This window comes from Myotis nattereri (genome assembly GCF_964212035.1).
Source record: "Myotis nattereri genome assembly, chromosome: 18".
NCBI lineage: Eukaryota > Metazoa > Chordata > Mammalia > Chiroptera > Vespertilionidae > Myotis > Myotis nattereri.
In genome coordinates, this window is record NC_138093.1 from 15,494,343 (window position 1) to 15,507,924 (window position 13,582).

The 13,582-nt window shown below is 44.0% G+C and overlaps 1 protein-coding gene across 3 annotated transcripts in view; it reads right to left on the reverse strand.

Moving 5' to 3' along the window:
• The window catches only part of GON4L (gon-4 like), a 50,977-nt gene that overhangs the window by 7,246 nt on the left and 30,149 nt on the right, over positions 1–13,582 (reverse strand). For all 3 annotated transcript variants that reach the window (XM_081112213.1, XM_081112212.1, XM_081112214.1), the window contains 9 exons: positions 13,255–13,341; positions 12,702–12,870; positions 11,176–11,320; positions 8,862–9,012; positions 6,196–6,312; positions 4,114–5,817; positions 3,297–3,555; positions 2,356–2,540; positions 1,275–1,472 (listed from right to left, as the gene is read on the reverse strand). In XM_081112213.1, coding sequence (XP_080968339.1) covers positions 1,275–1,472; positions 2,356–2,540; positions 3,297–3,555; positions 4,114–5,817; positions 6,196–6,312; positions 8,862–9,012; positions 11,176–11,320; positions 12,702–12,870; positions 13,255–13,341 — 3,015 coding nt within the window. The remainder of the gene's footprint in view (positions 1–1,274; positions 1,473–2,355; positions 2,541–3,296; positions 3,556–4,113; positions 5,818–6,195; positions 6,313–8,861; positions 9,013–11,175; positions 11,321–12,701; positions 12,871–13,254; positions 13,342–13,582) is intronic.

The following is a 13,582-nucleotide window of genomic DNA, read 5'->3' on the forward strand; positions in this document are numbered from 1 at the left end:
ATCTCAAACATTTCAAATGTCACCTTATCACAGTGGCCCTCCCAACCTTCCATGTATAAAATTGCAACACCCTACCCCTCATCCATTTTAACTACTACTCTCTATTCCCCTTTTCTACTTTATTTTTCTATAGAGCATTATTACTATAAGTCATTATATACTATATACTATTTATGTCTATTTTATACTTTTTATAATATAGAGGGCAGGACAAAAGTAGGTTTATAGTTGTTCATATGGAAAATAATACAATAATTAACAAACAAATAATACAAGAATAAACTGTGTTTCACATACTCACAACTATAAACCTACATTTGCCATACTCTGTATATATATTTACAGTAATGTATTTTACTGTTTGTATGGTCAATGGGAACATGGGCCCTTTCCCAAGCTCCAACTCCCCTTCCCACCCTGTGGGAATATACAGAAGGCCTGTAAGTGGATGGTGAGACCTTCAGAGCCTGGCCAGCAATTCGGACTAAGAAAGGCCAAAGAGGAACTGCTTCCAGATGTGAGCCCGGATTGCAAACAGCTAGTGTTTTGATTTTACACAGCTTGCCCTCGGGCATGACCCCCTTCCCTGCGTGCCCCATTTTGTTTTGTTTTCTGTGCTCTAGGATAAAACCGTGCGCTGAGGAAGTCTGGATGGTGGTTAGACAACAGCATCAGCTGGCTGCCCCCAGGGTGGCCTATCAGCAGGCCAGATGGGACTTGATGGAAAACATCACAGATGGAGGCCAGTGCACATGTCAAGTCCTAATCAACTCATGTCTTTCACAGCTAGTCCTCAGGGTTATTTCTTTGGAGTCCACAAATACCCTAAGGTTTTCTCAGACCTCAGCACTTTACATAACACTGTTTATCATATGACTTTCCCCGTGAGAAGGTAAACTCCATGAGGACAAGGATTTTCTTATAATTACTATAGTCGTAGTACCTAGGACTGTGCCTGACACACAGTAGGCACTCATTAAATATTTGTTCAACGAATGCCTGTTTTACAACAATGAGGAGCAACAGGCATATGATTTAACTAAGGTCGTCACTGGCAACTGAAGGTAAAACCCTCCTAGTCCCATGTAACGTACTTGGGAGAATGGAACTGGGAAGATCATTCTGGAAAAGGAGGCTCTTACCACCTTGTGCTAGGAAAAGGCCATCTGACTGGAAATAGTCGGGAGACTGGAACAGTGTTAACCAACTCTATTCAAATCCAATCTCGCTCTGGCCCAGGAATCCCATTGTGCTGTCTTTGCCCATCTACTCACTAATCCACAGGCCAGAGCTTGCTCGGGCAACAGGAAAGCAGCAAAGTCCTTCAACAGCTGAGGCCAGTCTTGGAGAAGAATTTTCAGGCTTTTGTAGAGATCCACAGCCGTCTGCCTCTGAGTACTTGACTCAAATTCATAGATAACCTGAAGGAAGTCCTCATACCTGCCAGGGATATGTTGCAGGGCTTCTCGTACCTGGACAGAAAGACTATCAGTCATCAGTACCCTTTCTTTGCGTTGCAACAGAAAAAGGCAATACCAAGAAAGGATGAGGAGTTATTGTTAGAGAGCTCTAAGAATTGTCCTTCCTCTAACAGACCCTAAGATCCGACCATTAATGGAAGACAACTAGCAAGGTACATACAGCTCCTTTTCTGCTAAGGGGCAACTAAAAAGCCATTTTCTCCACAAAGCGAGGTAAGCTTTTTTCCTAGCTCACAGCCCTAGCCTCTATCCTTCCTGATTTCAGCTCCATACTGAAATAGGTAAGTATTCCATCCCTATATTTCAGCATGGTATCATTTGAGGGTAACTAATACAAAATTAGGATTGTTAGTAAATATTAGGAGACAAGAAAGTCATGACTAGCACTGCTAGCACTCCACTTTGCTTGGGGGGGGGATAAAGGAACCAGGTGGCTAGCAAAAGAATGAGACCGCCAGCCAGGACAACTTCAAGGAGCAGGTTGGTTCCTCTCTCTGAAGACCGGGTGCCTCTGAGATCCACTCTCTGGCAGTGTCAGAGGTCTGTCTTCACAAGCCAAGGGCTCAGTAAGGGTCCTACTTTAGCCGACCCAGGGAAGTCACAACCTCCTACTGATGATGGTGGTGTCCATCTTTCCCCCGTTTCTAGGCAATAGAGGGATGATGCTAAGGTACTAACAGGACACCTGCTTAAAACTGAATTCTACCTCCTTACGGTTCTCTCTCAGATCTTTAGGTAATTCCAGGAGAGCAAAGGCAGAGGCATAGAAGGCTGTTGTGGAGCCTGAAAAGCAAACGTCATTTTAAAAACATCTTCCTTAAAGGAGCAGCCTCATTCGGAGGGAATGGCAGTACAGGAAGTAGCATGTGCCTACCCTCGTCAGGTAAGCCTGAGCGAAGGCCAAGTCCTTCTGCTCTCGGAGTGGGTCCCGCTCGAGAATGTGCTCGTCGTACAGCAGCAGCAGTTTGGAGGTATCCTTGCTGGCTCGGGCCCGACTGCCCCTCTTATTCCGAGCTCGATGACTGCTCCGGCCCTTTCCAGAAGCTTTGATGCTCTCTCCTTAGAGTACGTGAGAAAAAGAGTGTTTCTTCATCGCTGCAACCCCTACTCTTCCCACCCCACCCCATGCAAACCCTTTTAATGGTATGAAACAAATCAGGAGAAAAGCTGCTGGGAAAACGGTATGAGAGGCATGTCTGTCTGACAGGTCAGGTCTATGCAGAGTCAGCAGTCTTAAGAGGATGGCCTATGTCGAGCTCTCAAGGGACTATGTCTTGGTGAGGAATAAGCAGTGCTTTCTGAAATAAACACAGTTTTAGCCTCAAGCATGAAAGATGAATGAAGAACCAGGATAGCCTGGCTAGTGTGGCTCAATAGATTGAGCATCCTCCCGTGAACCAAGAGATCCTGGATTCAATTCCCAGTTAGGGCACATACTCGATCCCCAGTAGGGTGCGGGCAGGAGGCAGCCGATCGATGTGTCTCTCTCATACATGTTTCTATTTCTCTCTCCCTCTCCTTTCCTCTCTAAAAATCAATAAAAACATATTTTTTTAAAAAAGAACCAGTATAAAAATTTAGATAAACCTGATGGGTTTATCTAACAGCTGATGGGAATAAAATTTTAAATTTCTGAGCATCTCATCTGTAAAGGTACCAAGTTAAACTTCCATTTTGGGGAAGGGAAGTTGCAGGGGTGACCCAGAGGACTTTTTCTGAGGTCGACACCTGGCTTACAAGCGAGCCACTCTGCACACGTCTTTAGACAGTGAGGCCAACTGAGACCTGCCCCTCATACAGGCTTGCCAAACTCACCTGCTGGGGTCCTGCTGGTCTCTTCTGGAGCAGTCTGGGGTGAGGCAAAGGTAGTGGGAGGTTTCTCAGCCAGGTCTCCTATGGCTTCATCTGTCATTCCCTCCTCTTTCTGCAGGCTTTCCATTCCTTCTGCTTCTGCTTCCTCCTCCTCCTCTTCTTCAGGCTCAGAGTTCTCTTCCTGAGAGTTCTCTTCCTCAGACTCACCCTCCTGACTCATGCGCCTTTCAGATGCGAGCCAAGTCAGTTTCTCCATTGTTTCCTGCAAACCTCACCCCCCAAAGAGTGTTCATAAGGGCTGGTAATGGCTCATCAAGTGCCAACTGCAGTTTTTCAAGAGGAACTGAGGTTAATCAATCAGAGTGTGTGTGTGTGTGTGCGCGCACACGCGCACACATATATGGCAGGGGGGACCTGTGGGGGTCACCACAGAGGTTACCACAATTATCAGAGCCTGGTTCTCTGAGTTATGGAGTCATAGGTGTAGCTGGGATTGCTGCCTGACAGCTGACTGGGGGAGGGGATGGGGGAGAGGTCCCCTCTACCCTGAAGACAGTTTTCCTTTGCCACAGTCCACACTTATGATCTATTTTTCAGGCATTTAAATTGTGCTTAGGTAATTCAACACAACATTTAAATGTGTTTAAGTCAAATATAGTGAGTCAAATTTCACCCTTTCCCTCTCCTCACTGCAAACCCAAAATTTTATTTCAAAAGGCAAATAAAAATGATTTTAGAAATATCTATAGTGCAGCAACCAAGGTAACCTACTGATATTACTGAGTCCACAAAATATTTGCGAATACTTCCCATCTCTCACCTGGAGTTCTGGGACAGAGAGCACAGATTCCTCAGAAGCTGAGGACATCTCATCTTCCTCATCTTGGGTAAGGTCATCAAAGTCCTCTTCCTCCTCTTCCTCTGGCCCATCCTTCTCTCCTCCAGTGTCTGGCCTCGCTGGGGTCCCTGCTAACTGACCATCCATGCTGAGTACGTCTTCAGGTTTCCCGGGGAGGCTGCTCAGCACCGCTTCAGGGTCAATGGAGGATGAAGCATTCTTTGGCGATTCTCTGCTCACATTTCCTGAGTTTCCTCCATCAGGAGGCTCTTGAGAAGCTGACGGGGTTTTAGCGAGCTGGTTCCCCTCCTCCTCCTTTTGTAAGACTGTCTGTTTCTTCGCTTCTCTTGCACCACTCGACTCCTCACTTGGGAAGCCAGTGTCCAATTCCACAGGGCACTCTTCTTTGATGGCATCATAAATGGCGTGCTTCGGGGATGCCCGGGGGACTTCCTCCCCAGGATCTTCAGGTTCCATCTTGACAATCTCCTCCGCGTTTTCAGGAGGAGAGCTTAGGGAGTCTTGGAAGCCCTGAGGCAGCGGTTCCACAACTTGCCTCCCCTCCTCTGTTTTCACAACAGTCCAGATGTAGGCACTGTTTTCTGACAAGTCTTCCTGGCACACTCCATCTGATGGTGGAGGTCCTGGGCTGTGCTCCTTTTTGGGGAAGACAGGGGCACAGAGAGGAGATAGGTCCTGGGGTTCTAATTTGGGTACCAGGCCTGGAAAGGCATTTTTCCCTTCATCCAAAGGACAACCAACATCCATATTCACTTGGGCCTTCTCTTCAGAGGTGGACTGTACAGGAAGATTCATAGAGTTGCCAGAAACAATTAAGGGTGGGATGGAGGAGGCTACAAGGGGCTGGTTCAATGGACATGGGAAGGAAGCAGGGTTAACCAAGAGTGTGGTGATGGGAAGCGTCTGAGAACTCTGGGCCACAGTCGCATTGACAGGCTGGATCATGTTGCAGCCACTGCCAAGGCTCACAACCTTCACAGTGGTGGCAGGAACAGTGAAGATAACAGGTGCAGAATTGATGAGGGGGACAGACTTCAGACAGAGAGAGGCCTTGGTCCCCTTTTTCTTTGGGCCTCTCCGTTTCACATATGGCTTTCGGAACTTAGAAGGGGCAAGTGAGGGCAGCATTATCTTGGGCACAGGAGCAGAGGAGAACAAGGTCTGGGGCTCGGACAGAGGGAAGCTGGGCCTGGCCTCGGGGGGCATAGTAGGCAATACTGTTGAGGACTCAAAACTATCACCTCCAGTGACCCTCAGTTGAGGGACAGCTGGCACCGTCTGTAAGACGGTGGCTGGCTGGATCGTTTGAGGAATCCGGACCACCATTTTGCTTGGAGGGGCTTCTGACTGAGTTGACCTAAGCGGTATTTTCCCAGAATTGGAGGTAGGCTGGAGCGAGGGGCTGGGTCTGATAAGGAGGGGCTTCAAGGTTGATGACCGCTTCTGTCTCCAGCCCTTCCTGGAAAAACAGTTGGCAACTGGCTTCAGTTTCAGGACTACGCCCTTAGGCAGCAGCAGTGGGTACCGAGTCTCACGCTCCAACTCCAAGCTGGTTTTTCCTACATCTGGGTCCGGCTTGATCTCAGTGGTGCCAGTCACATTTCCTGCCTCTCTGGCACCATCAGCTAGGTGCTGCATTTCCTCCTGGATGGATGGCAGACTGGCCTATTGGGAACAAAAACACTCTGATCTAGCATATGTCAGAATTTGGTAAAAAATAAAATAGGGTTTTCTAGATTTTAGGAACTTTGTCAGGACAGTCTCAAGGTAATCTTTTCAAGAAGGATTTTTCTGCACAATATAAAATTTCTACGAAGACTACATTCCTATTGCATACTCTAGAAACTCTTCTCTGAGTTTCCTATAGGAAACTATCATTTTACCCACCTGGGGGAAGGGGAGAGGAAGGAGAGAAGGACGAATGAGGAAGATTTCTTAAATCCTGGTTCTACAACTAAAGCATTAGAGGTGTAAAGTGGAACTGATGTTTCTGCCAGGTTTTTAGTGACCTGCTGCCCCTGGTCCTGGAAGAGGAGGGCTTACCTTTAACCAGAATGGAAGCCGGTGTTCTTCCCTCTCTACAGGTGGCTTCCACTGATGTGGCTGGATCTCTTCACAGCACTTCCCGAAGACGGGCAGCTGTTTGGTCTTCTTGTAAAACTGAGCATGAAGAAATGAAGCATGAGTTGTATTTCTTTCAGAAACATTGCCCTCTGTCAGGGTGAGGAGTGGGGTGGGCAGTGGTTTGACTGACACAAACATACACACACACACACACACACACACACACACACACAGGTACACATCCATATATACATCTATATAAACAGCATGTGCTGAATACTTCTGCATTTAAAATTAAACTAATCTCTAATTAATAAAGATTTATAATTATTCAATGTCTTTTAACTGATCATCTCTATTCAGCTCACCAGGAAGGGGAAAGTTTAGGTCACTGAGAAAAGGAAGCAGATGGTCAGAGAAATCTTATTGAAAATTTGCTCCTACACAACATCTGCCTTAACCCTCATCCTAGACATATGGAAGCTTCTCTTTTTTTAAAGCAAATAATGGCGAAAGAACATGAGAAGGGAAGGGAAAGAACAGAAGGACTGACACAGTGAGGTTTTAAGCATAAATGAAGATGGAAATTGAACTTACAATGACAATAAGCACCCATTCATTCACATTTGCAGAATGCCTTCTATGTGCTGGGTCCTGGGCTACTAGCTAAGCATACAAAATAAGAGAAGCAATTCCTGCTCTCAAGGAGCTTACAGATTAGTGGGAGAAACAGTCAAGTACACCAATAATGACATTCTGTGTAAAAAAGTACAAAGATGTACTGTTATACAAAAAATGACACATAACTTCAAACTTGAACAGTATTTTTCTGGAGCAGGTGCAACTGGCATAGATGAATCTTCATGGAACGGAGTTTGCTACATGAGGCCGGGGAGGGCAGAGTATACTTTACATTCAAATCATGAACATGTTTAAGGAACCACAGAGAGAAAACTACTGCAGTAAACTAAGTGTAACAAAGTCCTGAACAAAGGCAGTGGGCAACTGAGTAGAAAATAAAGTAAAAAAACTGAGAATGTGATGGCTGGCAGACACGGTAGCAATCACGCAGGAAGAACTGAGAACACTGCCCAGGCTTATGGACTGAGACATTAATGTCATACACATACACACAGACCACAGGGGGGAAGGGGGGGAGGAGAGTTTGCTGTTATTGGTGGTGACAGTGGCACAACTAGAGGGTACAGAGGGAGAGACAGAAGTTCTATTTGAGGAGTCAGTGAGGAGGGAGGCAACCAAGTTAAGAATTCCTTTAAGCAGTTGGCTACACTAAGTCAGAGCTCAGGAGAGAACTGGACCAAAGACGCAAATTTGAAAATCATGAGACCATTAATCCAATTTACTGTGGAACACTAATATTTAAGGACAGAGCAGGAGAAGAAGAGTTCATGAAGGAGCAGCCTGCGGTAAGAGTCCTGGTATCACAGAGCATAAGAGAATAGGGAATTTAAGGAAGGAATGAGTGAACAGCACTACAAAGATTAAGAGGAGAAGAAGAGAAAAGTACCTACTGGATAGCCAACTGGGAGATAATTCAAAATCTTTGCGGGGATAATATCCACACATTCATAGGTTAAAGGGTTAAGGAGAAACCTACTGTTAAAACCATTTAAACCATCCACTTGTCTTTGTTCCCTTTTAAAACCCCATGAAAACAACAGAAAGGAATTTCTTACAGGTAAAAGCCTACAAGGAGAGAGAGAATGAGAAAATAACAGCAAAATTTTCAAGGCTAAAAAGCAGATGGAGCCCTGGCTGGTTTGGCTCAGTGGATAGAGAGTCAGCCCCCAGACTGAAGGGTCTTGGGTTTGATTCCGGTCAAGGGCACATACCTCGGTTGCAGGCTCGATCCCTGGCCCGGGGACTATACGGGAAGCAACCAACCGATGTGTCTTGTTCACATCCATGTTTCTCTTTTCTGTCTCTCTCCTTTCCTTCCACTCTCAAATAAAAATCAATGGGAAAAATATCCTCAGGTGAGGATTAACAACAACAACAAAAGCAGATGGATGAATACTGAAACACATGAGTTTCCAAACTAAGACACAGGAAAATGAAGAAAACCAAATCACATGTGGAGGAGAGTTCACAGCCAACAAAATTTATGTCAGAGTCTAGCAAAAGGATAAGACACCACCTACTTCTTGAATTGGAGGAAAAGCTACAACTCAAATGAGGTAAAGATGAAGAGGACAGATTAAATCTGTTGAAGAGGCAGTCAAACCCCCATCCCCTCTCCCATGGTGTGTAGTCAGGTGAAAGCCTCCCCTCCCCTGGCAGGAGGATTTCTGGAAATGATGATCTCTGGACCAAGCCATTGGGCATAACTGAGGGCTGGAGTACTATGCTTAACAAATACAGGGGGGGGGGGGGAAATACAGAAATTCCAGCCTTCTTCCTCTCCTGCTTGCCCACTGTCCCTCTGCCATTCACTATTTTAAAGTATTTAATGAAACTAGACCCAAACTAAGGAATATTACTATGAAATTTCAAAACAGTAAAGAAGAGGAAACATCTCACATCTCTGCACCTATCTCTTCTTTTGGTTGTGAATTCTTTCACAGCCTGAGTCACCAGCCAAAGCCCTAACAAGTCCCCAGGTAGAGCCTGCAGGAAACACTTACTTTGAAGATATTGTCAGGAGCTCTGTTCATGCTGCGGTTCTTGATTCTCACTGTCAGTTGGTGGGCAGTTTTGCAAGTTAGAAGGTACTTGCTGATTAGAGGCTTAGGAAACTCAGTCCCTTCAAAGTGCTTTAGTCCTAAAACTAACAAACTGAGAAAGGAACAATGTCACAAAATCTCACTTTACAATCCATTCTTCTAAAAAGGCTCTCCAGACTAACTCCGCATTTTACAATCCACTTTTTCTCCATCTAATTCTTTTTTTTTTTTTTAATATATTTTATTGATTTTTCATAGAGAGGAAGGGAGAGGGACAGAGAGTTAGAAACATCGATGAGAGAGAAACATCGATCAGCTGCCTCCTGCACACTCCCCACTGGGGATATGCCCACAGCCAAAGTACATGCCCTTGACCGGAATCGAACCTGGGACCCCTGAGTCCGCAGGCTGACGCTCTATCCACTGAGCCAAACCGGTTAGGGCTCCATCTAATTCTTGTATAAGTTCGTGGCTACTCAACAAAAAATTTCAGATATTTACTGAGTGCTAATAAGTACAATGAGTAAGAGACTCAATCAGAACTTCACAACCGGGTGAGAAGAGGAAAACCTAAGCGTAAATCACTAATGAATGTCAGAACATGTGAGTTTTCATACTTTGTATTCCTTTGAACTTTGTATTCAAAGGAAGGAGGATGGCTGTAATAAAACAAATATAAAAAAACAATGGGCACCATGCTAAGTGTATGAAATCAACACCAACACTACCCCTCATCCTAGCATAATTTATTATGGTTACCTGTGTACATATTTACTGATGGCACTACACATCAAGAGCCATAAAAATATTCCTAGCCTTTATCAAATAATCTCACTCTTGGGAATTTACCGAAAGGAATGAACAACAAAGATTTTCAAAAGCTCTACGGACAGCCCAGCCGACGTGGCTCAGCTGGCTAAGTGTTTTCCTGTGCACAGAAAGGCTGCCAGTTCAGTTCAGGTCAGGGCACATACCCGGGTTGAGTTTGATCCCTGGTTGGGGCAGGTACAGAAGGCAACTGGCAACCGATTGATGTTTCTCTCTCACATAGATTCGTGTGTGTTCTCTCCCCCACCTTCCTCTCTCTAAGCATGTCCTCAGGTGAGCTTTAAAAAAAAAAAAGCTCTATGTGTACAAAGATCTTTGGTGAAGCCTCACTCACAACTGCAAAACAGCAGAAGGGGGAAAAGTAGCAAATAAAAGAAATATCACAGGGCCATTAAATATTGCTTTAAAGGACAATATACAGAAACAATAAAAAAGAACAATGTTGTTCTAACAGGTTTGGCTCAGTGGATAGAGCATCGGCCTGCGGACTGAAAGGTCCCAGGTTCAATTCCGGTCAAGGGCATGTACCTTGGTTGCGGGCACATCCCCAGTAGGAGGTGTGCAGGAGGCAGCTGATCAATGTTTCTCTTGCACTGATGTTTCTACCTCTCTATCCCTCTCCCTTCCTCTCTGTAAAAAATCAATAAAATAAAAAATAAATGAAGACCTGATACTGGAATATTAAAAAAAAAAAAAAAAAGAGCAATGTTACAGTAAATAGAAAAACAATTTCAAAAAGATGTTAGGTTAGCCTTGGCCAGTGTTCTCAGTGGTTAGAGTGTTAAGTGTTGGCCTACACACCTAAGGGTCGTGGGTTCAATTCCTGGTCAAGGGCACGTACCTGGATTGCAGATGTGATGCCCGGCCCCCCTTTGGGGCTCATATGGGAGGCAACCAATCAATGTGTCTCTCTCACATCAATGTTTCTCTTTCTCCCCCTCCCTGCCTCCCTTCCAATCTCTAGAAATCAATGGAAAAAAATATCCTTGGATGAGGATTAACAAAACAACAACAACAAAAAGACATTAAGTTAAAAAAGGAAGAAAGTATATGTATTTAAATGGCCAAGAATTACCAGGTATATAAGAAAGGCAAGAGAAAAATCACTGTCTTGGGGTGGTTAGAATAGGGGATAAAAATTCTTTTCCTTTGCTAAGTTTCCCCTAACAGTACATATTACAAGATTGTTTTTTACAATAAATAAAAGACAAAACATAATTTAAAATGTTTGGAAAATGTGCATGTCATCCCCCAAAAAGAACAGTACTTGGCAATGCTGAAACGAGCACATATTACAGAACCTTATACGTAACAATCAACACTGCTTTTCTTTGTCTTTTGTGTCCGTATCTTATACAGGTCTTATTTCCCTAAGCTCCCTAAGAAAAAAGAACTAGACCTTCTCTTCAGGATATTCTGTGCTCACTGCTCCACAATAAACCCTTACTTGTCCTCAGCCTTGGTGAATGAATTCTTATCCTGGGGATTCTTTGCCTTCAGGGAACACACTGGAAGTAGCTCTGGATACATGAAAACCTTGCTTGTGGCCAGGATCCAAGCCACTTGCTTTGGTAAACAGGGAAATTTACAGGCTGTAAGAAAAAAAAAAACCAAAAAAAACAATAAATTAAATTCTAGAACAAAGAGGACTTCATAGAAGTTTCTGATTGCATTTTTCCATTTAGATAGAGCTGTCCCTACCTAACTTAATCCCTTCAAAATCCACACAACTCTCCCCACAAAAGTTTCCACAACTTTCTGAGCCTAACATACACCTCATGGGAATCCCATTCAATGTTACTAAGAGTTGATTTTCTTATTCTTTCCTATGTGGAACACTTAACACACTAAGTACTTAGAAAATACCTACTAATACCTGGCACACTGTGTATGCTAAAAATATTTTTACCTCCTTCCCCCTTAAAATCCTTGAAAGATAAATGACCTTCAACAATGCTTTCTTTCTTCCAGGATAAGATTTCAACTTCTTAAATGTCCCTCACAAATCTGGTATTCCAAATTCCAAATTTTATTTTATTTCATTCTTACTTAACTTTCATTAAGTTTCTCCCAGATTCCTCTTGAGGTTGGAAATTAAAAAGAAAAAACAACATAAGGGGAATAAGATGACACAGTCCCATTCACTTCTGTCTTGCTGTCCATCTCTCAATTCCAGGCATTTTTCTGCCTTTCCAGAGGTAAGAACTACTATAGCCATACTTCTCCTTCCATAAGTGTTTTTATATCACCAGAAAAAAAAGCACAGGACACTATATCTATTAGTCATTACTGCAGTTTGGTGTTAAATTAAGTTTTCAGTACCAACATATAGCTAATAAAGTAGTTTGAGATCAGTGTCCATGACCTAATGAACTTAAATTCAACCATATTCAATTTAACTGTAAGAGTCATGGATTTAAAATCAAATCCAAAGACAAACCTAAATCCAGAACAAACCACGACTAATTTGCTAAACCAGGAAATAAATCAAAAGCAAATATTAATAGAGTATATGGTGCTGCTTCTTTCTGATGAGATACCAAATGGTGGATGACACTGGTGCTACAGGAGGGCCCGGAGGACCCAGGGGCCCTGTAATGGGAGGCTGCAGCTGCTTCCCAGGAGGGTTTGGCAGCGGCATCTGGGGCCAAGGTCAAGGCTGAGGGGGGCCGTGGAGCTCTCAGAGGCAAGGCCGAGGACAAGGAGTCCTCCAGTCACCAAGCTGGGCTGCCCGGTTAAGGACATGAAGACCAAGTCCCTGGATGAGATCTAGCTCTTCTCCCTGCCCATCAAGGAATCTGAGATTATTGACTTTTTCCTGGGGGCATTCCACAAAGAGGAGGTTTTGGAGATTATGCCTGTGTGAAGGCAGACACTTGCTGGCCAGAGGACCTGGCTCGAGGTATTTGTTGCCACAATAGACACGTTGGTCTGGGTGTTAAGTACTCAAACAAAATAGCCACTGTCCCCTACCCGTCTTGACAGTTTTACGAGGACTCCAATCAATGCTGACATGTGTGTTGAAATCTTCAATGAGCTTCATGGCTCCAGTCAGGTTACAGGGTTGGAACAAGGTCTGAAACTTAGGGTTGAACTGATGGTGAAGAGCGATGGAGCTTTGAGCAAAGGTTCCCAGCTCTTCCTGGGAAAACAGGGCACAAAGGAGATTTAATTTCCAGGCCATTATTATCAATAGCCCTTAGCCTCTGTGTGAAAAACTGTCCTTCCTATTACAGGATAAAAACAGGTAAAAATATCATCCTAAACTCTTTCACAATCAACATTACCTCTTTAAGATTGCAAGTCAGAGCAATACTCTTAAGAAAACTGAATACACTCTCTGCCCTTTCATGAAGATCAGTGATTTATGTTCTTTCAGCAAAGATAGGAAGACATAGGAATAGCTACCCAAACATGCAGGAGAGAAGAAGAAATATAGATTATGGTGGGTGAATATCTGTGAGAAATGACTTGCCAAGGTAACTGTATACTCAATCTTTAGAGTTAGGGACATTTGGAAACTTACAAGAAATATCCTGGTAGTACTGGCCTCCGAGTTGAGATTGGGGTTGGAGGTGGAGAGAAGGTGAATTTGCGTCAAGAGCTGAACATGCTGGGGAGGGAAAGAAAACAATACAGTGACGTGTTATGATGCCATTTCCGGAACCCAGAAGATCTGGTCAAGATATTTGCAACTTTATTATACATCTTTTGCTTTCTCGATAGTCTACGAGTACAACATTAGTATGAATTTTACAGATACGTTCCCCTTGGACAAAATGATAGAATCAGAGAAGTTTAACCTCAAACCAGAGAAACTGAGATTAGAAAGAAGAAAAAACTATTCTGGCCCC